The sequence below is a fragment of the Prionailurus bengalensis genome, chromosome C1, assembly GCF_016509475.1.
Source record: "Prionailurus bengalensis isolate Pbe53 chromosome C1, Fcat_Pben_1.1_paternal_pri, whole genome shotgun sequence".
NCBI lineage: Eukaryota > Metazoa > Chordata > Mammalia > Carnivora > Felidae > Prionailurus > Prionailurus bengalensis.
In genome coordinates, this window is record NC_057345.1 from 21,873,451 (window position 1) to 21,899,420 (window position 25,970).

Genomic DNA, 25,970 nt, shown 5'->3' on the forward strand with positions numbered 1-25,970 from the left:
ACAATAAAAATTTTAAGTATTTCTGGGGCACCTTGGTAGCTCAGTCAGGTGTTTGACTCTGGCTCAGGTCATGATCTCACGGTTCGAGAATTTGAGTCCCATTTCAGGCTCTCTGCTGTCAGCGCAGTCTGCTTCATATCCCCTGTCTCCCTCTCTCTCTGTCCCTCCCCCACTTGTGTGGTGTGTGTGTGTGTGTGTGTGTGTGTGTGTGTGTGTGTACACACGTACGCATGCATGCACACACTCTTTCTCTCAAGGGTGAATGAACATTAAAAAAATTTTTTTAATTGTAAGGAATCCATGCAAAATAATTAAAATTCAAAAGTCTCAGTACATAAAGGATAATGATCTGTCATCAGAAATATTAAATCCTGTGGAAACACAATTCATTCCTAGACACTGCCAGATAAATGAGGTTTACTACAAAGTATGTATAGGTTTCCTTTAGTTCCTGAAAGAATGAAGATAAAAAAATCATAAAAAGAGTATGAGTAGATGTTTTTGAAGTAAGTGATCGGAAACTTAGATACTAATAGTCCAAACCAGAACAACTATTAACTCTGGAAAGCTCAAGCTTTTGTCATAAGCCTGTATTGCATATACTCTCTAAAAGAGTCTATATATGGCCTTTTCCCTAAGTCAAGGTTTCTTACCCTCAGCAACCTTGGCCTGTACACACTACCAGGGACCCCCTACTACATCTCTCCCCAGTTGTGACAATCAAAAATGTCTCCAGATGTTCCCAAATATTCTCTGGGGGACAAAATCACCCCTGGTTGAGAACCACTGCCCTGGATATATTAGAGAAGAGAAACTATAATACAAATTGATAAGATTCTGAGAGAGGGTAGGACAGAACTCAAAAGGTTGATTTTTATTTTTTTAAGGACTAAAGGCCAAAGGTTTTGAATTCATACTATTTTAATCAAGTGACTTATTAAAAAGGAAAGTGTCTGGTTCGAAGATTTGCCCTTAAACAAGCATCAAAAAGTGTGCATGTCTTACCAGAAGATCAGTTTATCAGGTTATTTTGTATGCATTCCAAGCAGGATTTAGAGAAGAAATCAGACTTGATCCTTCTTTCTTGGAATATGTATTTTAGGTTTCTAAAATCACTTGTAAATAAATGTGTCTTTTAAAAGACATTTCTTTTTTTTTTTTTTTTTGAATGTGTATTTATTTTTGAGAGCGAGTGAGACAGAGCGTGAGTTGGGGAGGGGCAGAGAGAGAGACACACACAGATTCCGAAGTAGGTTCCAGCTTCGGAGCTGTCAGCACAGAGCCCAATGCAGGGCTTGAACTCACAAGCCTTTTTTTTTTTTTTTAATTTTTTTTTTCAACGTTTATTTATTTTTGGGACAGAGAGAGACAGAGCATGAACGGGGGAGGGGCAGAGAGAGAGGGAGACACAGAATCGGAAACAGGCTCCAGGCTCTGAGCCATAAGCCCAGAGCCTGACGCGGGGCTCGAATTCACGGACCGCGAGATCGTGACCTGGCTGAAGTCGGACGCTTAACCGACTGCGCCACCCAGGCACCCCAGAACTCACAAGCCTTAAGATCATGACCTGAGCTGAAGTTGGACACTTAACCAACTGAGACACCCAGGCACCCCTAAATAAATGGATCTTTATTTCAAAAAGTCTTCATGAAAGGAGTCAGGCTTAATTAACTCTTTGCTTAACAAGGTTAATCTTGCTAACTTTTTAACAAAGAGAGTTTTTAATTTTCTTATTTTGATACCGCCTTATGGGCCATGATAGCACAGTTTAGCTTTTCTGTTTTTGCTTTTTTATTGCCATCAGTTACCCGGCAGAGCACTGATGATTTATTTTATACCTTCTGTATGATAGCCCACTGGACACTGTGTCCTCGATTCACAATTATTTTACCTGGTGACTTTGAAGTAGTACAGTGACTCTTGCCTTCACTGATTCTTTCCTTTTTCCTTTCTCACATAGCAGCGGCTGTTGATTCAGACAGAAGTCCTCGGCCCACTTCTGCACCAGCCATTGCTCAGAGTCAGGTCACAGAAGGCAGTGTTCCAGATGCATCTGTCAAAAAAACAGTGGTCTCTAAAGCACAGAAGGAAACAGTGAAGTTCGAAGTGAAAAAGGAAGAAGAGCCACCGGAGCAAGCTGAGCCAGAGCCCACAGAAGTGTGGAAGGTATGTCATAAGTCCTAAATACCCAGCTCATTCACTTTCTGATTCAGACGGATTAACTCCTTGACCAGGAAGGTTTTCAAAGTACCGATTCTTGTACAATTCTAACAAAGTGATTTCTTCTTTACTCTTTCTGGAAAAAAAGTATTCCCCATGAACCTGTAAAATATTTTCATAGAATGATGTCATGAAAACTAAGCCATCCGAGAAGTTTTCAGGTGACCTACCTACACCTAACTTATATCTAAAACAAAACAAAACAACAACAAAACGCATCTAGAAAGCACATCAGCACTGTGATCATCTGCTTTTAAAAATAATTTTTACTCATCCAGAAAGAATCTTCACATTCTTTTTTAAGAGTAAGTTCTGCTAGGACAAATTGAGGTTTGCTGGAGGGGTGGGGAGGGGGGAGGCTAAAAGGGGAAGGGAGGACACTTGTTGGGATGAACGCTGGGTGTTATACATAGGGGATGAATCACTGGAATCTACTCCTGAAATCATTATTGGACTATATTCTAACTAAATTGGATGTAAATTAAAAAAAAAAAAAAAAGAGTATGCTCTAATAGGATTAAAATATAACTTGATTCCCTAAAAGGAATATGTGTGCAACATACCCAGAGAATATCCTAGTATTGCCTAAAGCATATCTATATGGTTGTTCAAATCAAATTGCTTACAAAAAGGGGAAGATTCTTATGTAGGAGAGGTTATGCCACTGAGTTGCTTACAGTTTCTGAGTTGATTGTACTCACAGTCACTGATCTTGTTTAAAAATCACCAATTAGCAGATTTCCCAGTACTAACCGTAAATGGACTGATCTTTTATGTGTTGGTAAGCTTTTTAAACACATTTAAGCAGTGATGGAGTTGAGGTGTTCAGATTTATTGACATAAATACAAGTATCACTATTGACAACAGGAGTTAATAAAGGCAGTTTTTTAAATTTACATCCAAGTTAGTTAGCATATACTGCAACAATGATTTCAGGGGTAGATTTCCTTAATGCTCCTTACCCATTTTGCCCATCCCCCCTCCTACAACCCCTCCGAGAGGCAATTTTTGTAAGAAAAATTACATTTTATATTTATTAAGAAATTTAAGCACTTACCTTAGTTAAGTGCTCTCACCTTGGCAGATGGATTAACCCTGTTCTTTTGGAGTCAGTTCAATATCTAGTTTATCTGTAGAGCATTGGACAATCTGGCTCTGTTTTGACTGTATTAAAAAACAAAAACAACTGTTCAACATGACATGCCATTTTTACTGTCCTCTGAGACTAACTTGAGTCCAGAGAGAGAAAAAAATTGAGTGAATGGTGCATATTTGCATTTTTTTACCTAGCCAAATGTGCATGACATTGGCCATCAGGTTCAGTATCAACAGTGCCATTTTAACATTAGACTACCTCAGGGTTTTTTTTTAAGTTTATTTATTTATTTTGAGAGAGAGAGAGAGAGAGCAGAAGTAGGGGAGGAACAGAGAGAGAGGGGGAGAGAGAGAGAATCCAAAGCAGGCTCCACACTGTCAGAGGACCCAATATGGGACTTGAACTCACAAACTGTGAGATCATGACCTGAGCTGAAACCAAGAATTGGATGCTTAACCAATGGAGCCACCCAGGCACCCCTAGACTACCTCAGTTTTTACTGTTAGGATATCTCATCTGGCGCTTTTTACTATCTCTCCATTTGTTATACCAACTGGGAAGTGTTGGATTACTAGAGTTGGCAAAGGAATCCTTTTGAGTGGTTAAGATTCCTTTGGTGTTCTGCTAACTTACTTGTTCTTTAGCCTATAAATTAGACACATGTATCTTCCAAAATAGGTTCCCTTTGCTCTTGGGACCTTGGCAGAGTGGCAACATCACTTCCTGGTATATGCTTCCCATTTTAAGTGCCACTAGGTGATTTTCTTGCCAATTAATTCTGTATACATATATGTTTTGAGATACTTGTGTAGAGATCAGACTGAAAACCATCTCTAATAAACTTCCATTACTGTAATAGTGGTGACAGAATTAAGGGTGGCTCTCAGTTGATTTTATCATAGTAATAGAAAATAAGTATGAAATTTACCTGAAGCCATAGTTATTATGTAAAGCAATTGTAGTAATAAAATAACCTTGTGACTCTATAAATTTCTTTATCTAACATGAATTTGGTGCCAGATGGAGGTAGCTTTTTGGCATCTTGAGTCATTTGGCAAGACCTACTGGTGTGGAATAGTACTTCTCCCTATGTACACTTTTATCTCATTTAATATTCTCCCAAGGGGTATAGCTACCTTTGTTATTTGCCCTCCACTCTTAGACTGAAGTAGAGGTTCTCAGTTTCTTGCTGTTGGATTGCTAAGGACCCAAAGCAAAAAAAATCATTATTCATTGAAACAAGTAATTTAAGCTTTACAAAATAACTTAAAATTATCATTTGTTAAACATTTACAACTCTATGGAGATATTATCTCCACTTTATCAATAAAAAACAAACTCAGAGAGGTTTAATAACTTGCTAATGACCACACAACAAATATGATGGGACTCATAGTAGAAATGACCCAAATTGTCAGTTATCCTGGTAGTTAGAAGTACTGTAGCTGGATGTGCTTACGACTTGACAGTGTCACAAAGGTTGGTGTTCTCTGGTCTACCCTCTGTCCTAGGGAAAATATCACAATGACATTGTACTCCAAGGTAATGCTGCCAAGTGTGATCAAAAAGCGTGTGTCAAAACCACAGATTGGTGAGGTTCTGTAAAGAAGGTAATGATACAAAGTGATTGATTTGACCCTTAATAAAAAGTTTTCTAATTTTGAAATATCTACTGCTTTAGGCATTGCCCACTCTAAAATACTTCCTCTTAATAGTCTGGGTTTTTTAAGTTTATACTTATTCCATTTGGGGTATATAAAATGACTATTACTGAAGGTATTTCAGAGGTAGATAGGAGGACTTAGTTATTCTCTTCCTATAACGAAGGATGAATCTTGTCCATCCAGCAAACACATGGGCTCTGGCTCCCTGGAGAGGAGATTACAGAGCACTGAATGTTGCAGCTGAGCCCTCTGTGTGCTTATTTATAAATCAGCCTTGGAAGTAATTGCATGCATCAGTAACAATTTGGATTGAGTTTATTTTGATGTTTTGTTATCTAATAAACTCAAGGGTGAAACTGCCTCCTTAAATATATTGATCGACTAACAAATTTTTTTGTATTTACCTGCTTTGTGTCATATGTGGTTTATTGTATGTGTGCTTTAACTGTAAAGATTTTCTTTTTGTTTCTGTCATGTATGTCATACCTTGATATCTTCGTTTGTAAATTTGTTTTTAAATGTTAAAATACTTCTAGATCATAAAAAGAAGCAAAAAGAGGCCACATGCCGTATTTAAGCACAAATTATTCTTTGTATAAATACTTTTTTGTAAATAAGTATAAAAATGTTTTCTTCATCAACAGAATAATTATCTTAATTTTCTTTTATGATCATTTGGCTGTCCATATTATTTTTTCAGCCTTGAAAATATGATGGTGAACTAATAGACTACTATTGAGAGTAATGTCCTTCCCTGTAACACCCCCAGAAGACTGCATCATGTTGATTACATATCAGTTTATTTTGCAACCAGCTTAAAGATGCGGCTTATTTGTAAATAATGCGATTCATAGACACCTACTAACCTAAAATGTTTTTGCCACTTTATTTCTTAAATGTAGGTGGAAAAAACCCACATCGAGGTCACAGTACCTACCTCAAATGGTGACCAAACACAGGTTTGTGCCAACAGGCCACTTGTTCCTTTTCTCCTCCCTCCTCAATTTTTTCTTCCCCCCAACTCCCTTTCCTTAAAAAAATACTATGAAATAAAGGTTCAAACAAACTTCAGTGGGCCAATATTTTATCATTTTTCTTTTTTTTTTTAATAATGGCAAAACAGAAGCTTGCAGAAAAAACGGAAGATCTGATAAGAATGAGGAAGGTCAGCCATTTTTCACTTTCACAAAACTACATTACCATCACCCATGCTGACTTCTACAGTGCATTAAAAAGACAGTGATCCATTCTTTTCATTGATTTCTCTTAATCAGAAGTTACTTACAAATAGTAGATATATATTTGTGTATGTATATGTGTATGTGTTTGCATATATTCACCTACATATGTATACCAAATTATTACCCTATACTATTTGTTGAAATTTTTCATTAAAATAAACTTTCCAGTAGGAAAATATCTTTTTAAGCACAATGAGACAATTACTAAAGACCAAACCCGTCCTTTAAACGTTCTAAGAAGTATTTCACAGTGGCACCATATTCTTAGAATCATTGACGATATTTGATGCATATTTACTATGGAAATCATCATAGCAGCACCTCCTGGTATTGTTATTAGCTATGTGTTTTGCTGCTTTGTGTCTTTTCTTCCCAAGTATAGAGTTGGATATATCAGTTCGTACGGAATGGAATATTGACCAATCATGTATAAAGTGCCCTTAGAATTTCTAATGAGAGGTATTAGAGGAATACATACTGTGGTATTACTAAGTATGAAATATGTCCAAAAAAGGTAAATAATGTTTTAAAGTATTTCTCTGTGCCATGGAACTTCAAAGCTTCTTAAAGTCATGTATTTTAAGATACCCCTCAAACAGCTCAATTTCAAAAATGAACATAAAACAGCTTATTATGTAAGAAGCCAATGAAGCTAGGAGCACTGTCTATTTAAATAACACCATCATATTCTTCCATCATTCATGGACAGGGTCATCCGTTTTCTAGTGGTAATGTGTTCTGTGTGTGTCCTTGTAGTTTTGTGACCATTTCATGTTGGCATATGCTTCGCTGTGGACATTTAATTTTAAATATTTTTTTGGTTTGCCAGTTTGCAGTTTTTTCCCGCAAGAACAACATTTTAATTTTTTATGCTTTTCTGTTTTTCCCTCTTTCATTTTCACAGAAAAAGAGAGAGAGACTAGATGGTGAAAACATTTATATCAGACATAGCAATTTAATGTTGGAGGTTTGTATGAACTTGAAGCTTATTTCAGTTGGTTGCCTGTAGCCTTCTGCATTCTTCGCTGATTTCCTTTCTTTATGCTGTGTTTGGTTTTGCATGCCATTGCATGAAAGAATTTTAGGTTTAAATGCTTTTGCATGTTGGTAAACATGAAGATATGCAGCCATCTCTCCTTCTGACTCTTTTTAGTTTCCATCTGTCATACTTCTCTAAAAAATATATGATTGGGACTACCTCTGCCTCTTGCGGTTCCATTGTTTTACCCACTTGTAGAAAAGTCTACATCGCTGTTAGAAGTTCCTTGAATTTTCCAAGAAGTATAAACTCCCATATGTCCCAAGCATCAAATTTTTAACAATTTTTTTCATCTTCTGAACTGAGAGAATGTGGAAAAATAGGAAAATGATCGCAATTCAAAATGGACTTAAAATATTGGGGATACCAGAAAATGACAGGAAAGTCAGGGAAAAGAAAAAGATATAGGAAGGAAGGAGGGGACCTCGTATTTAATAAGTAGTTACTATGATATATGGTAGTTTAATTACAAAAACAGGTCTGTGGGCATAAGATTATTATTTTAAAGATAAGAAAACTAAGGCTTAGAGAAATTAATTTCCCTGTGGTCACAAAGCTAATAAATTGGTAAAGCTAGGATTTGAGTTAAGGGTCTATCTATTTCTATTAAACTATACTTTTTCCATATAGAGATAGCAACATACTGTGTACTATAGGAATTGTAAGGTCATTTTCTCGTTACATTCAACAGTGATGAGATTTTTACCAGACTTATGTTAGTAAACTTACCTAGTTTGGGCCTCCACATTAGATAGGGAAATATAAAACTAATTAGAAGATCAGAGGAACTCTGAGGAAAAAGTGAGGAACATGGATAATGTGTAGGAACGTGGAAAAAGTGAGGAACAATAATAATGTGTAGAAAAAACTGAGTTTACATTAGTTTACACATCACAAAGACTCTTACAGTTGACCAGATTATCTTACAATTTTGCTCAAGACAGAGCCAAAAGAAATGAGTATAACTCTGACGTTGGGGATTGAACCTCAATTTGAAGGAAATATAAATATATTGGAAGATGATAAAGGAAGTTGGTCCCTGCCTTCAAGAAGCTTAACAATGTGTGGAAGTAGGGAGGAGAGAAACAATACACAAGTAAACAAATAGAGATAAAATGACTTCAAGTTGTTACAGAAGCTGTGAAGAAAATAAACTGTATGCTGTGCTAAGGAAGGAGATCTACTCTGAAGAAGATAGATGGGAAGGTTCTCTCTGAAAAGAAAACATATTAGCTGAGACCTGAAAGATGAATATATATGAAATGTGGTAAATATTATTAAACTGGAAATTTGGAGAAGCTTTTTTATTTTTTTTTTATTTTTTTTTTTATTTTTTAAATTTTTTTTTTCAACGTTTATTTATTTTTGGGACAGAGAGAGACAGAGCATGAACAGGGGAGGGGCAGAGAGAGAGGGAGACACAGAATCGGAAACAGGCTCCAGGCTCCGAGCCATCAGCCCAGAGCCTGACGCGGGGCTCGAACTCACGGACCGCGAGATCGTGACCTGGCTGAAGTCGGACGCTTAACCGACTGCGCCACCCAGGCGCCCCTGGAGAAGCTTTTTTAGATAGATCTCTGGTTTAATATAATGGCTTCTAATAGTTACTTAACCTTGTCTTGTTTTTTGTCAAAACATGTATTTTTGAGTGCTAGCTATGTATGTATAAGGTACTTTAATATAAAAAATAAAAATTATGGCCAGCCTTCAGTAATCACGTACTGCGTGATGGGCACAATACCAAGCGTTTTACATACATTTACCTCATGTAACATGAGATTTTTAAATCTCATGGATATTTGGCAACTAGATCTCTTTGCTTTAGCCCATCACTGAAACTAGACCTAAACGGTTCTGCTTCTGAGATTAGGAAGAATGGCATATGTCCGTTGATGTCCTTGTTCTTGGCAAGGTAACCTCTCCCAATCTCAAACATGCCTTTTCCTTCACGGGTCCGTCTTTAGTGCTTCCTCTTGACTGGAACCTGCAGTGCCAATCATATATTTGTCATTTGTTCAATGAGGTGTGTTATGGCTTCCGAGACTCACAGAATCTCTGTGTGTGGTGTGTTTTTTTCCCCCAGCATTTCACTGACAGCCACAAGAGGGGATTTCTAAATAAGTGTGTGTTTGAAAATTAAAACTACTAACTACTTTTTGAGAACATTTTATATTTAATGGTTTGGTTTGGCTGCTGCTAAAATTATAAGATGATAAGCATCAAAAAGTGTCTAGCCTAAAAACAGCCCAAGTAATTTGGCTAACCATCATTCTCTAGTTATGGTAAAAAGTTTTTTCGTCTCCCCCGCCCCGCCAAGGAGGTTCTCCCAAGTTATCTGTCACTCTAGCAGGGTTTTGTTTTTTTTTTTTTTTCCCAAAGCATCTCTCTTCCCCCTACTCCTCCCCCACCCCCACTAATGCTTTGTTCTGGCCAAATAAGGTCGAGTTCATTTTTAGATCTACCGCCTCCTCCTCCATCTCCCAGAGAGAACCTGTAGCAAGTGTCTATGACAAATTCTATTTGGAACAGGTCCCTTTGAGATCTTAATTTTATTCTGTGCCCCCACAGGTTTCTAACAGAGCCAGCTAAGAAGGATGGAGAAAGCTCCTTCAGAAGCTGCTGATTTTATTGCAACATTTATTTTCTCAGGTTCCAAGCCAATCCAAAGCTAGGCAAGAAGAACAACAAATCCCCACTCTCATATTAAGAGGCTAGCCTCGAGAGTTACAGTTTTACCATAGCATCTCTCACTCATTTTTGTTTTCCTCCATTCATACTTGTAACTCTCCCAGATGTGTTCAATTGTTCTTCAACCAAGCAGATGTAATTTCCAGTTAGGAGCTGGGTCACAGGGCCTTACATGCCTTGTGGGTCTCAGTTGCTCAGCCTATTACTGAGTCTTTGACCAAGCTTGTTCATGCTTTTCTTTAGCTAGTAAACATGCTTTTCTTGCTTTCAGCTAGAATAAAAGTGCACACTGTTGTTTCCCCATGGTAAAGCCCATATTCGTGGGCTATACTCATTTCATCCCAACAAGCAAGAGGTACTTTTATGGGGAAGCTACAGGATTGCCCTTTTTGGGTTAGTTTTCTCTTTGATCTCAAAGCAAATATAGATGGTTTAGTGTTGCAAAAATTAAAAGTATAGACTTAAAGGAATTTTCTGAATATATATTTCCAGAATCAAAATTATGTCGTGTGCCTCGCCAGTTCTTTCTCCTATGCTATTTTCCCTTGGACGTTGCCTTTGAAAAAATTTTATTTAGGTGAAACATACATTGCTCCAGAAAAATTATTCAAACAAATTTTTATTTAAATGAGTTCCAGTTTTTTTTCCCAAAAAAGGAACAACTAGTCCCCAAATTCACAGAGCATATTAAAAGATATATTTAATATTATGCTTTTCTTGGATACAGAGCTGCTGTGATATATAATAAACACAGAATTTTTAGCAGTCATCAAGTGACAGGCTCCCACATATTTTGATCTCAAGCATAGATCTCCTGACTCTTTTTGGAGAAGTATGTTGGGCAAAAAACATTTGAGTTTTTGTCTTCCAAGTAGTATTTCTCATTTTTTTTTCTTGCCAAGTCTACCTTGTGGAAATTTTATATGCCTCCTGTTACATAAACCTGAATATTATTTCTACCTTTATTAACCTTAGTTTTGATCTTTTGTCTCTGGAATATCCCATTTAAGAGCTTGAACCTAGTTGTCCAGTATTCAATTCTGTTGGAACAGTTGAGATATTTTAGATTGTCAAGGAGATATATAAGGTATTTGATGAATTCTTGTTAAATCACTTCCAATCTGTTGAAAATTACTGGAAGAAGGTCCCTACTTTGAATTATACTAAGAGATGAAGTAAAGCTCTCAGAAGCTGGAAGGCATAAAACTTTTAGTTTGTGTGAATAGTATTGGTAAAGAAAAAAAGTCATTATGTTACATACCCAAGTGATTTTTCAGAGGCAGTAACAATTTGCTCTCGAGGCTTGAGCCAGGAATTCAAGTAATAAATTCTTACAACAAGAAAGGGCTTTTCTTGTTTATGAAAACCAGCAATAGCCACCTAGTAAAAGGGAAGCAAAACGATCTCCAGGTAGAAATAGAGGGATGCTATATGTTTGCAACTCACCAAAGCAAAGCAGCCAATGGTGGCAGTTGCGTCTTCTATTATGTCCTTTGTTTAACTAGTTGCTCCTTATTTATTGCTATCTCCATCCTGCCTAAGCTGAGTCTCAATCAGTTCCTATCAAGCTGAGACTAATTGAGCTGTGAGATTACCTTCTTGGGATGAGGAGTTGGAGATCAAACACTGTGTCATAATGGGAAGAAAAATTGTAAAATTAAGGAGTGAGGTCCATGGGTTACATAACTGCTAAAAGCTGTGGGTTATGAGGCTTTACTGCTTCCAAGAAAAGCACCTCATTAAAAAAAAAAAAAAAAAAAAAAAAGCAAGCCAATATACCATGTTGCATATTTAAAATTTGAATGCAATTTATGGATTCATAACATCTGCCCTGGATGTGGTGTGTTTTCTACCAGTGCCCGCAGTCTGATGGGCTTCCTTTGATGTGTTCTTTTTCTCTTGAGTATTTATTGTTTTGCATCTTTGTCCTTTCAACTATAGGATTTAGACAAAAGTCAAGAAGAGATAAAAAAACATCATGCCAGCATCAGTGAGCTGAAAAAGAACTTTATGGAATCTGTACCAGAACCACGGCCTAGTGAATGGGATAAACGCTTATCCACTCACTCCCCATTCCGAACACTTAACATCAATGGGCAGCTTCCCACAGGAGAAGGAGTGAGTACTTTGTCCATGTGACCACTTGTGAGAATGAATGAAATAAATGTTTTTGTGTATTAATGTTCTGTATCTGAAAGTAAGTTTAGAGCTGAAATTTGGTTTTGATTCTTTACCAGTTCATTGCAGCTTTAAGGCATGCATAATCAAACACTTGTTTTTTAAGTCCTGTGGGCTACCCAGTGGAATTATAGGAGCCATTAGAACTACCATTAGATGATCAGACTCTTGAGAACTCCCTCCTTCTGGCTAGTGTGTGTTTACAAATTGACCATAAGCCAGTGGAACTTTATGTTCAAACTGTGCCTCCAAGGACCAGAGAGTTTACTAAATTTAGTAAGGTCAAAATTGGAACAGGATAAACATTTTTTTAAAACTTTATTTGAACATTTGCACAACTTAAAAATGTCTGGAATGGTTGACCACAATTATATAATAAACCAAAGAGGCCCCTAAGCCAGAGAATGCAGAATACCACATATTAGTGATTGTATTTCAATTTTAGAAAAACCGTTGACGATTTATTTTATCTTTATGAGTCACATCAAACTTTTAACACATTGTTTTATAAGATAATCACAAGTAGAAGAAGTCAGAGATACCTTTGGGAGGCTGTTCTTTTTGTGTTATTGTTGTCATTACCTATCTTAGAAATCCTACACTTGACTAAATAAATCTGTGAAATGGAATATCTTAAAAGTTACCTTAAGCATGTATTTAAAAATTCTCTACTTAATCTTTAGCCTATTCAGGTTAATATTTATATAAATAGTCACAATGACTTAATGAGTGGTTATGATGATTTTTTAAATTATATGCTTGCTTTTTGCCAAAAGCAGTAGCAATTCTAGTTAAAGGTAGTGATGTCTTAATACCTTTAAAAAAAAACCACCTTGTTTTTATATTCAGAATTCATGGTAAACTATCCACGTTTGTCTAGTTTCTGGAACTGGAGAAGATGATAAAAATTGTCTCACGAAGGGTACTTTTTATATTTTTCAAAATGCGATTGGAATTGGCTAACAATTCACCAAGACTGGAGAATTCCCGAATATGGGTAGCTGGTTACTGGGGGTGACAGGATGCCGTTGTCCTTATTCATTGTCCTCTCTGCCTCCATTCCCTGATATAAATGGACATCCGTTTTGTATCCTAAATCTAGATAATGTACCCTGAACTAAGACAATGACTCTGCTTTCTACAAACCTAGATACCAGGAGAAATGTCTTGTTGCTATCATGCCTGGTTAACCCTCTCTGTAAACCATAACTGCATATTTTCTAGAAGTTTTCTTTTTGACTCTGTGGAAATAATAAAAGATGCTCAATTACTTCAAAAAAGTAACTTACTACTCTCTTGGATTAAGTTTGGTAAATTTGAATCAGTCTCCATTTCCAGAAAACATCTTATATCTTAATAAAACCCTCCAGAAATCACCTCAGGGCTGGTTGGAAATGGATTCATTCTGTGGATTTAAAGAAAGGACTTTTTATAAGTTAGATTAGTGGGGAGTATTTGAGCCACTTTAGCTCTTATGTATATTACTCCTCTAAATGAATAACAGAATAAATAAGAACTGTACTATGATAACCTTTTATATAGGATAACTCCACTTTCTGGCATATCTTACTTTTTCTTTAATAATTAGGGCGATATTTCTGTTCTCTGGGGATACCTCTTCCGTCTTTGGCAGCATTGTTGTTGCATTGCAAGGCTACTGAATTTTATGTAATTTGTGTATGACCAGGTGAAGAAAATCTCTGTCCTTCCCTCGGAAAGAAAGGTTGGTGGGCCAGAGGTAAAGCTGCTGTTATGACTTGTGCTTCTTAATCCGAATTTGCTCTTGTCATGGCACTAAGCAGATAATCCCCAGAACTGAACAGCAGTTGCTGAGTAATTTTTTTTCTTTTGGCTCTACTAGTAAATTCACACCCCCACTGCCGTTTGACCTAACACATAACATTTCCACGGCTGCAGCTTTTGCAGCTTTCAATTTGCTTATTTCGGCGCATGGCTGGTTGAAAAGCTGCATGAAGATGTAAATATGTATTCGGAGAGAAAATGAATTTAATTGTACCCTATTCTTTTTATGTTGTCTTTCTTCTCCCTCTTTATTTTCTTTGGAAAATCATTATAATTTTGCATCCTTTCTTTTCCTTTTTTCTTTTTTGCTGACCAGTCCCCCAGCTACTTTCTCCCTGATACATATCACTTAGGGGTGTGCAAAGAACCTGTGTCGAAATTCCAAACTGACCAGAGGAGGCTGGCCCAACTGAGAGAGCTTAGAGCCAAGTTTTTTCTTTCATAGATAATATCTGTCTTGAGTAGATGGCAGAGCACAGAAATTGTGGGGGGGAGAAAACTTGTTAATTGGACAGTTGGAAAAGACAACTTACCTTAAAAGTGTCAAAAGTACTTGCTTAATGTGATGTATAAACCTTCACGATGATTGTTATCACTGTTATTTTTAATCATGATTCTGCAAGAGGGGGAGGGAGTTTATAGTTGTTGAGATTTGTGGGGGGGGGGGGTATTTGTTTTTGGTAGACCTTGGAGGCACATATAAACTTTTATACTTTTGTTTTTCTTTTGCAATCTTTAAAATGTATGGGATTAAGATTTTTATTGCTTTGAGCAAAAGCTAATCGCCACGCTGAATGAACTGTTAGAGCTTTTTAAGTCTGTGTGAAGAGGTATGAGGATAACTTTTTATATTCTGCCATTCTATTTGTAATAAAAGTAACTTTTCTGATGGCGAAAAGAATGCTTCATTATTGGCTTTGCCCAATTGATCTAAGAAAAACTGGCAGCACTAAAACAATGCAAAATGACCCAAAATTCCTATGAGTATCCTTGAAGCCTCAAGGAACAAATACTATAACTAAATAAGTCAAGTAATTCCTTGAACTTTCAGGACTTTTAATGTGCATTCATTCAAAAAATGATCTATGGAGTACTCTCCTGTGTTCTGGAAACTTTGCTGGGATAAATTGCCCAAGTAAAGTGAAATAAAGAGTGTCCATAAGATTTTCCCAAATCCTTTGCACATCCCCAAGTATCATTTTTGAGCATTTTTCCATCTGTCATTTTGTTCATCTTTCTCTGTCTTTCTTGATCTTCTACCGTGAAAGCAGACACAGGAACGTGCTCTGTTAGTGCAGGATGAAGAGAAAATTAAAAGGCAAGAGAGATCTACTGAGAGAGCCTTGCCCCAGCAAGAAAATGAAGAAATTCTTCCCAAGGTTTCTATTCCAATCCCTGAGGATCACAAGCCTCTCAAAAAGTGCCGCCTCTACTCTAGTACTTTCCCATCACCTCGTATTCCTTTCATGATGTCTTTTCTCGTGATTCTTGCGTTGGCTGTTTGGTGGTTGGTCTTTCTGTGATCGGAAGACAGGGTGCTCATCTGAAATGTCAAGACTAAAACCACTGAACTTTTGTTGTTTGCTTCTACTGTGTTGTCTCCTGTATGATGCCCTCTGATCTTGATAGTTCACTGTCCTAGGGGAGCTCTTTGTGATCATTTTTCTGTCAATAAAATGTTACTCTTTGTAGAATATGTATTGTGGAGCACAAAGGAGTAGCAATGGATTGCCCAAGCCAGCTTTCCTCACTGATATTTAACAAGTTTAGACAAATCAGATTTAAGCATATGACAGTTGGTACTTTCCCCCAAAGCTTTAACTCTTATCCTGCATGTTCTTATTGTTTACTGTTGCTGTCCTCCTCTTCAGTGTTTCACGCAAAGCAGGATACTCTGTAGAAACATTGGATGGAATATTTCCTAATCTTCTATAGTCATTTATGTGGCATGGCCTCTGTAGTTTAAGGAAAAAATTCAACTTGCTAATTTTTCAAAAGCCTTAAAATGATACATTTTAACCTATGAATCCATAACCACTCCTTTTCTTGAGATATCAAACCAGTATATACAAAGGCCCTTTTTGGAAAAGGGCTTTTGACTTCTGTGGCCTTCTTGTGTGTATTTCTGAGATGTACAGAGAAAAACAACTCTATCCTGCCTGGTGTATAGAAGGTATCTGCAAAGGTTAAACGCCAGCTTTTCACAAGTAGAATGTTGATGGTTTAAGGAAAATGGTGCTGGTGCCCCTTAGCCTCCAGCCAGGGCTGAATTTCCAGACCACTCTACCCATCTTTAAAAGTCCTGGGATACAGATTTATTCAAGATCTGTACATAAATATACCTTTCTCTGAATTAAAATGTTGTGTTACTTCTTTACAACTTAAGTAATTATATTGCTAGAAGCAATACTTAGCCATTATAGTAAGTTTAAAATATATATTGATATATTCCGTTTTCCTGATAGACCTCAGACCTGTTTATTCCTACATTTGTGTTGAAATCAACTGTTTTTAATTGATGGCCTTGTGAGCTAAAATTCTATCGTGACAAGTATGTGTCCTCTGTTTGCATGTTGATCTTCAAGGCTTCCCTGAAGTAAATATGAGTGTGCTCTGTCTTCACAACATAGCTCGGATACCTAACCTGTTATTTTTTGCCTCCGTATTAATGATATCTTCTTGCATGTAGCTTACTTTTTATGGCACTTGAATGTACCAATATGGATAATTTGATTCATGTTGTCACAAATCTTTGTTTTGAAATCTGAGTTCATGAGGTTATCAAACTGAGATTTTTGCACTTTGTTTATACTTCTCAACACTTTTTAATTGATGAAACTTCTAAACAAGACTTTCTGTTTTTAAGATGATGTCTTCTTAGAGCAAAAAAAGAGAGAACACTAATGCCAAGAATCTTTTGTCCTTCAACACCCACCACTATTCTATTTTCTCTGGAGACATGTAGAAATAATTCTCTGGTATTTTCCTAAAAACTGCAATTCTATCGTTACAGGCTTTCCCCCCCAAATGGGAAAAGAAGTAAGGAGCAGGTTAAATTTTAAAATGTGTTATGGGTGTGTATCTTTCATGTCACAGGCTATGTCTGTTTATAACAAATATTTTGGAACTAAGCATATTTCTTGATTCACTCATAAGAAAAGAGAGACTTCAAATAAGCCTGACACATTGCACAACTATCCTCGAACACAGAAAGTGATAATCATAAGTACCCCCCTTTATCTGTGAAATAGAAATATAAGAGCTTTCCTGATGAAATAACAAAACTATAACATTGGGTAGAGTCTTTTAAAATTTTTTTGAGGAACTGAAAAGGAAATAATCAGGATTTTATTGATACTTTTATAACTGTTTAAGATTATATTTCCAGTTTTCATCCTGGTACACAGTTTTTTATTAATTATTATTGTAAACTTCACCTTGGATTTTCTTTCCCTTTGTTTTAGAGCTGTTCCAAATCCATTCAAAGTCTAGTGTAAGCCAATAGTATTTTTCAGTTTCCTGAAGTGCAGCGGGAATCCTCAGAGATTCTTACTGATAGATAAAAGAGAGGCCCTTTCTTTTATTAATAGGATAAGAATGGTTGGGAGGAGAAGGGCCAAGCCTTTGTATTGGATTAAGCTGGTCAGTGCAGGTTCAAAAGATGTATCGATCACAGTTATCAAAGGAAAAATAGTAGACATTACAGCTTTGTGTTAACTAACATTAATACTGTTGAAATTTGTAACAAAGCTGTGTAAGACTAGTCTTTCTTTCCTTCTCACATCTCATTCCATTCTCAATACCAGAGACAGATACAAATAACTGTGTATTGGTTTTATCCTGGGTCAGCTTCTTAATGGCTGGTTGATAAATGAAAAACAATTCTGGGCGGGGGAAGGGGGGGCGCCTGGGTGGCTGAGTCAGTTAAGCGTCCAACTCTTGATTTCGGCTCAGGTCATAATCTCACAGTTCGTGAGATCGAGCCCTGTGTCGGGCTCTGCCCTGACAGTGCAGAGTCTGCTTGAGATTCTCTCTCCCTCTCTCTCTGCCCCTTCCCTGCTCACTCATGCATGCTCTCTTTCTTTCTCAAAAATAAATAAAAAACTTAAAAAAAAAAACAACCCAACAAACAATTTGGACTAAAGGCATCAATGCAAACCAGTAAAAAAATCTTCATTGTTTTTTGTTTTTTCTTTTGTTGTTTTTGTTTTTTGCCTTGGTTTTGGTTTTAATCATTTCTCGGGTGACTCTGAGAAGTTCACTTAACTACTCGGTGCCCAGATTTCCACCTTGTAACATAGAGACAAACCTACCTCATAAGAATGAATCTGTAATATGTTCCAGGAACCAAAAGCTCTGGTTATTGTTCATTTCTTGATCTTTTGTGGATTGGCAAGATAGAAACTTAAAAACAAACAGACATTAACTTTTTGGAATTTTTCATATGAAAGCAAGCAGCTAAATAGCTGTGTTGATTTCCATCTACTTTCTACTGATATTTGACCAAGCATTAAACCTATTAAAGGTAAAAATGTCTTTTCAAATTCATCATACTCTTAAGCAATTCATCTTATCATTATGGTATTCTTACAGTGGACCAAACTGGAAAATAAACCCTGCATCAATCTTTTGGACCTATCTTTTAGCCATTTTCTTGTGCTAACACTTAGAATACAAAGGAGATTCAGTTTGCATGGGTCAATTTTACAGCATGTTTACATCTTTGGTAAAAGTTTTGAAGGGAGAAGATATTGACTCTGTTGGCTAATATTAGACTAGGGATCTTCTGTGGATTAGATTTCCATTTGTCATCCTAGGTCCTAGTATATTTCTTTCTAGGCATTTGAGGTCTGGTTATTTTTTAGATGGCATTACCGAGCAAAATTTATATGTGGGCTTTACCTAGTGATCACGTATTTACAAAAGGAAGACAGAAAATTCAAAAATAATTAGACACTTTCTCATTGTGGCTGTGTTTTTGTTTTGTTTTTTGGCCAAGAGTATTGAGTATTGTAAAGATATATAGAGGGGCGCCTGGGTGGCTCAGTCAGTTAAGCGTCTGACTTCAGCTCAGGTCATGATCTCACAGTTGGTGAGTTCGAGCCCCGCGTCGGGCTCTGTGCTGACAGCTCATAGCCTGGAGCCTGCTTTGGATTCTGTGTCTCCCTTTCTCTGCCCCACCCCTGCTTGTGCTCTGTCTCTGTCTCTCAAAAATGAATAAACATTAAAAACTTTTTTTGAAAAAGTTTTGAAAAAAAAAAAGATATGTAGAACTTCTCTACAGTTTCCCTGTATTCTTCATAGAAATTATAAAATCCAAACTTCTTTACAGCATTCTCTACCACACTGAGGAAGGAATCTTGCTTGTTTTCATTGCACTCAAGCTAACCTTGTTGTTTGTAACTTTGGTACTAGAAATGGAAACGAGTTCTTATTCTCTGTTATGCATGGCACATGGGATAACCATATCTGCCTCCTGTACATCGTAGTGGATAGTGGATTAGTGAGCCTGCTCTCGTTTCTTGTTTCTGTTACCCCTCATGCCTTAGGATATCCTTCTTTACTGCAGCAGAGCATGATACAAACAAACATTGGTGTGGACCTGGGATGGGGCACTGGAAACGGTTAAGAAGGTATGGCTGTTAGAGCAAGGAAGCCACGTAAGGTTAGTCCAAAAGGGGAGCAGGGGTGGCTGTGATCAACAATTACAAATTCATGGAGGATTTCACTTCATAAATGAAATTCTTATCATACTAGAACTTGAAAGACAAAAAGAAGAGAAAGTCATTTATTACTCCCACAGGTCAGAAATACAAGCTAAAAGCTAAATAACTTTAAACATAGCCTAACTAAATGTATGGGTGACAGATCGTTGAGGAAGTGTATGCTTTAGGAACGCTTTTCTAATCTTTTGTGATTGATATCCTAGAGCATAGCCTTCCCCTTTATCATAGTCATAATCCTATTTGCAGTAATTAGAATAAATCTAACATGCCAAAGATTAAAGGGCAGGAGAAAAGCATGAGTCCCAACCATCTCTCAGGTCCCCCCCACACACACACAAATTATTAAAGGGTGCAGTTGAGTCTCTCATTTTCCCCTCTACTGTCTCTTAAAGAAGAGTCTCCATATGTACAGGATCCTATCTCAGTAAAACACAGAGAATAAGAATTAAGGGAAAAACATGGTTACTGCTATGTATTTATTCTTTGCACAGTAGGACAATGTATGGCACAGATGCAAAGAGGCAGAGTTATCAGAATTTTGGGGTTGGATAAGCCCCTAATGCAACTCCTCTCCACCCCAATGCTTGACTCTTCTGTACAATATCACTTAGGGATTTAAAGACCCTTTATAGGCCAAGTGGTCACTAGCCTGTCATTCAGTGTCTCCTAAGACATAGCATACTACATCTTTGGACCTAATCTGATTTTTGCATATAAGTCATTCTTATATTAACTCAAAATCCATTTCCCTATAGCTTTCATTTCTTGGCCCTGAATGGAGGCATCCTGAAGAATTTTCCATCTTCCACATTATAAGCTCTTCACATAGTTAAGACTCTCATGTAGGAGATTAATCATAGTTCTTGCCCTCAGATAACTTACCATCTGATATCCAGATCTGCCCCAATATTCCTCCTAACATTTATCCTCCTTTATCCTTTCTTGTTCTCGCTGCCCTTGTTTTATCAGCTCTTTTTGCTTTCTGGTCCATTGCCCATAGGTTACTCCCCTGTGGTTTATTCATCTTAGGTTCTTACCCGTTGACTTGCCATCTCTCTTAAAAAGAACATTTTGAAATTTCCTAGAAATCCCAGCTTCACAGATGATACAGGCACGTGGGATTTAAAAAAATTTTTTTAGATAAAAGAGCGAGGGTATGATAGTTTTGTAGCTTTGGAAACGTCTTGTAGCCCAGTCTCTACTGACAAGACAGAATCACTATTCTGTTTCGAAGAAGCATACCGCCTACATCGTAAGTTTGTTTGCCTTCTCTGACAGCCTGACTAATCTTTACATACTTTGGCACCCCCATGTGTTTTGATTTATACCAGTGTGACATAATAAACTTATGGAAACTTACTTTCTGTTTAGCATTCTGATCATGGCTTAGATCCCCACCAGAAAAAGTGGTATGAAAAATTTGAAATTTTGTTAATTCATCTCTTTTAGCTTGTCCCTGTCCCCTTAAAACTGTGAGATTCTCAAAGGTGAGAGGCCTTGTTTTATTCTTCTTTGTTTGCCAATCTACCACCTTTGTGTCTCAAGATACATAGCAAATAATTAAAATGTATTAAATTGAATTAAATGATTAGTCACAAATGGTAATGGATAAGCTTTAACTTTTCATTTAGAATTTCTTATATTGGGACACAAATTTGTGCCAAATTAATCACCATATTCCTAATTAGTATATGCAGGTAGCCCCCCCAAAAACCATATTTTGTCCAAAATCCACTATCTCTCTTATTAATCCTATAGTGTGGTCTGTGGTTTATGCAAAGAATCTACATTTACCTCTATTGTAGTTATCAGTCTCTCTTGTTAATGTCTTGTAACTTGGTTCAATTAAAAGCTCTTATCCATTTACCAAAGGTAATAAATTTTCCCTATAGAAGGTATCATTGAGACTGGGTGCTTGTTTGTATGTATAAATTCATCTTGGAGTGTGATACCATAAAGGGAACCTGTTGACAATTTGTGTTTATCTAAAATGCTTTGCAGAGAACAATTTGACACATTTTTCTTGTGTTTTCCATGGTATAAAAACACCGAATGTATCAAACTCTTGTGATCTCAAGGGTTTTTTATATCAGGTAGACCAGGAGTTGACAAACTTTTTCTATAAAGGTCAGATAATAAATATTTTAGGCTTTGTAGGCCATATAGTCACTGTCATAACTACTCACCTTTGCCATTGTACAGTGAAAGCAGCATAAACAATAAACAAATGAATGTAAATGTGTTCCAATCAGACTTTACGTATGGATGCTGAAATTTGAATTTCATATGAGTTTTATGTGTCACTAAGTATCATTCTATGTTTTCCAAGCCATTTAAAAATATAAAACCATTCTTTGCTCACAGCAATATAAAAACAAGGAGAGGGCTGTATTTGGACTGTTGGGTGTAGTTTGCTGACCCCTGATATTGGTCTAGAGAACCAGAGAACTGATTAATTTATTCTTTCTGCCTTTGTACTGTTTGAAGAGCTGTAGATGCGCTCTTAGTGTCTTCATTCAGTATTGAAATACTTTTGGTCTTTTTTGTGACTGGAAATGGAAAACAAAAGGCAAGGCATCTGTTCCTATTTATTGGGTAGTCGGGATGCACCAGAACTGTAATCAAACATATCTGTAACCGCCACAACACCTCTGCCTTTCTCAGTTTTCCAGATTGTTCAATGTCAACTGTGCTCCTAATATATTTAGTGATGAATCCAGCTAACCCCTTTGTTTGGCTTGGTTTTTAAGGGTCTGCCTTCATTTTCCTCTAAGAGATAAAGAAACAATTCCCAAATTCATCTTCTCTTTAGACAGGTTTTAGAGATATCTAACAAACATGGTAAAGAAAGTGAAATGATTTTTCACTCTGGAGTTTTGGTACGCCTTAGTGTTTCAAGCAGTGGTATAAATTTAACGTTGGGAATTTAAGGAAAACATTTTAGAAGGGTTCCTCTTTCTAAATAAAGAGATTTCTCTAAGAGGAATCCCCCAATTCAGGATCTATTTGGGCAGTATTTACCAGTAAATGAGAATAAAATTAATTTATATTCTTTTGGAAATGTCTTTGCTTCCTAGTTGACATGGACATGATTGTGTCAAAGATTCCTTATTCTGTGGTTAGCTTTGGGAGGTGCTTTCTAATAAATCGGCGCACTTATGTTCCCTTCAGTTCCTGGTCCAGGATGCATTAGCTGTGATACTAGGCTAAATAGTCTATCCATTAGCAGTTCAGCAGGATATTTAAGCCTAAAGAAATCTGCTAAGAACTTCTCTTTTGGAACGTTTTCTTTGATATTTTTCTCACGTTATTTGCTCTTAGTATGTAAATTTATCATGAATAAATCTTATTGAAAATCTGATTCTGGGTGATAGTAGTCATTAAGGAAATAGGAGCCAGCAAGGCAGGACATAGTCCCACTACCAAAAAAAAAAAAAAAAAAAAGAAAGAAAAGGAAAAAGAACCTCTGTTTTAGGGGATCTGCAAGAAATACTGTCAGCCAGTCTTTCTAGAAAAGTTCCCTTGTTTTTCTGTATTTTCACTCTTCTCTGTGTCCCAGGAATTGTATTTTGCTCAGTCCTAAAGCAGAGATAACCTTGGCATGTGTTCAGTTCTCAGAATATTAATGTTTTAAACCAACTTGGAACTCATTTGACTTATTTATACCAAGTTTTAAAAATAACTTTTTTTAACCGTCTTAATCAGTCACTACAACACATGTAATTGTCGCGTCTGTTAGAAGCATTTTTAATATGCTGAGTTTGTCTTTTGTTTTTTCAAAAAGCACTCTACAAATTAGTGGTTATTAACCATCCAGTACTGCCACTGTGATCCTAGTGAAGGGAGGAGAATGGAGTGGGAATGGATATGTGGGTGTGCGGAGAGCTTGCTCCTGTGATGTGGAATTGACAGAAGGTATACCGCTTTGTCTTTCACTTCACCTTGGGTAAACCTTATCTCTTATGTTACTCTCAGTCCTAGATTCTACTGTATTATCCAGGTGATTACTGAAAACCAACACTCCACATTTTGAAGTGGTCTGTTTACCAGCTTGAAGTATGTGCTTGTGGCCATGTTTGAGTGGTATAAAAATTTCGAAGTGTTTCTTCAAAGCCATGTTCTTTTTAGGAATTTGTTGAAAATGTTAACATGGAAAGTCATTTTCATTATTATAGGATTTTTCAGGGAGAGAAAGCACAGCTAGTTAATATCTAATTAGAGTTTTCTGTTGTACTTAGTTCTGTGGAATCAAGATGCTGTTTTCTAGATGTTAAATTGGAGCATAATGTGTTTCTTAAGTGTTTATCATGCCTTTAATAATTTTTGGAATTGGGACTTCTGAGAAATCCTGCCAAATATATTTAATTGTGTTCCATACTAAATGATCAGAGTTTTTGTACTGGTTATAACTTCTTCCTCTTCATCTCCATTTCTCTATCTCAGCCCTTCTTAGTATAATGAAATAAAATTGACCAACCAAAGGCTTCTGGTCTCCTAGACATGTTTAGTATAATTTTTAATACTTGCTGAAAACTTTGACTTCTATAGCTCTATTCAGGTTTGAGAACACTCATTTGATCTGTGGAGTCCTTGCTGGTGAGTGCAGTGTTAAGGCAAAATTTTCTATTACCTAATAGTTAAAATTTTGCATCAGGCATTGATTTTGAAGCTGTTTGCTTTTACAGTCACCTTTTCTGGGGATAATCTAATAACAGCACTATTAAGGAAATAATAAAAACTATGTTTGAAGGATCATTGTTATTGGCAGTTTCATTTGCTGGCATTTGTGAGAGGCTGCGTTACGGAGTGATTTTCTTATAATAAGCAGTTTTACTAACTGTAATTTAATAAAGGCCAACTTCTCCTAAGTAAGCTCCTTTATCCAGATATAATCTTTATATGCCAGAGAATAGCAATGGACCATGAAAATGACTCAAATTTTGTGGAGAAGCTAGTGAGCACTACAAGGATGTATTTCTAGCTAGGGACCAATAGCATACAAACCTTATTTAAAAAAAAAAAAAAGTGGGGGTGGATATAGCCAAGAGAGAAAATTTAGAATGAAGAGAAATGTATTGCAAGATAAAGAATGGCACACTAGGGAGGAAAGATAGAATTTTTAAATCGTCTTTTGCTAGCCACATGGTTACTCTGTTGTTAGTTTATCCCCATCCTGAGTGTTTGTGATTCTAATGTCCTTTTTCAAACTATCAGTTGGCCTGAAATTTTCCACTGAAAATGTACCAAAACTATTATTTATGAGGCTTTGGGGGGTTGGGGAGGCAGCAGATGATTTTCTTTTTGGTGAATTTTGTTCTTTCTTCATTTGTTTCCTTTTTTGGCTGAAGAATGGGCTATTGCTGCTTGACTTGTCATCTTTATGTGCTGTTTACACATGGCTTTTACAAAAGAAGCTATTACCACATCTGATTTATCTCTTATTGCAAGTGCCCATATAAAAGCATTTGTTTTAACAAATTTTTTTAATCACCAGGTTGATGTTCCAACTGATTATTATACAACCATAGGAAAGACTGATATTATTAATTTTCAAAAAAGGAATAAGATTACAAATATTGATACAAAATTAATGTATAAAGATATATGTTTTGTTTTTTAGTGCTTTTCCCCAAGGCATTTAAAGCATTCTTTGCTGAAACATAAACTTGCCATGTTTTGTTAAAGAGAAGAATGTAGAAACAAAGCACTCGCAATTAACTGATCTTATCAGGGTTGGATTCTACATTTTTTAGTTTGCATGTTGCAGACCATTTGGGGGCATTATTTAAATAGACTGTTGATACGTTAAGTGACTGTAATATTTATTGTTTACTTTAGTAAAGAACCAGGAGCTGGACTCTACTGCTGGGTATCTTCCTTCTGTGCTTAGCAAGATAACCTCGATTCCTGCTGGTTCTGTGGGCATTTGCAGTGCAAAGCATTTCTTACTGGGTTTGCAAAGCAAGGGTAATGTGCTGTGTGGGTGTATGTGTGTCTGTGCACAACTCTCTCCTTCATTCCTACTGCCACCTTCTGCTCACTCCCTTTTTCTTAACAAATTTATTTTTTTAATTATATAAATCTTATTAAAAAGTCTAACAAATATCCAAATCCCCTTTTTCTGTACAGAAACACTAATAAAAGTTTAATGTATTAGGGCGCCTGGGTGGCGCAGTCGGTTAAGCGTCCGACTTCAGCCAGGTCACGATCTCGCGGTCTGTGAGTTCGAGCCCCGCGTCGGGCTCTGGGCTGATGACTCAGAGCCTGGAGCCTGTTTCCGATTCTGTGTCTCCCTCTCTCTCTGCCCCTCCCCC

At 36.7% G+C, this 25,970-nt stretch overlaps 1 protein-coding gene across 36 annotated transcripts in view; it reads left to right on the plus strand.

The window, feature by feature from the left end:
• Positions 1 to 25,970, plus strand: part of EPB41 (erythrocyte membrane protein band 4.1) — a 198,351-nt gene that overhangs the window by 146,727 nt on the left and 25,654 nt on the right. For 4 of the 36 annotated variants that reach the window (XM_043574269.1, XM_043574262.1, XM_043574261.1 and 1 more), the window contains exons 12-16: positions 1,961 to 2,166; positions 5,884 to 5,940; positions 6,105 to 6,146; positions 7,127 to 7,189; positions 11,891 to 12,067. In XM_043574269.1, coding sequence (XP_043430204.1) covers positions 1,961 to 2,166; positions 5,884 to 5,940; positions 6,105 to 6,146; positions 7,127 to 7,189; positions 11,891 to 12,067 — 545 coding nt within the window. Of the gene's footprint in view, positions 1 to 1,960; positions 2,167 to 5,883; positions 5,941 to 6,104; positions 6,147 to 7,126; positions 7,190 to 11,890; positions 12,068 to 13,814; positions 13,866 to 14,246; positions 24,750 to 25,970 lie in introns of those variants that run through there. The other 32 variants (XM_043574271.1, XM_043574292.1, XM_043574266.1 and 29 more) reach the window with 21 other exon arrangements.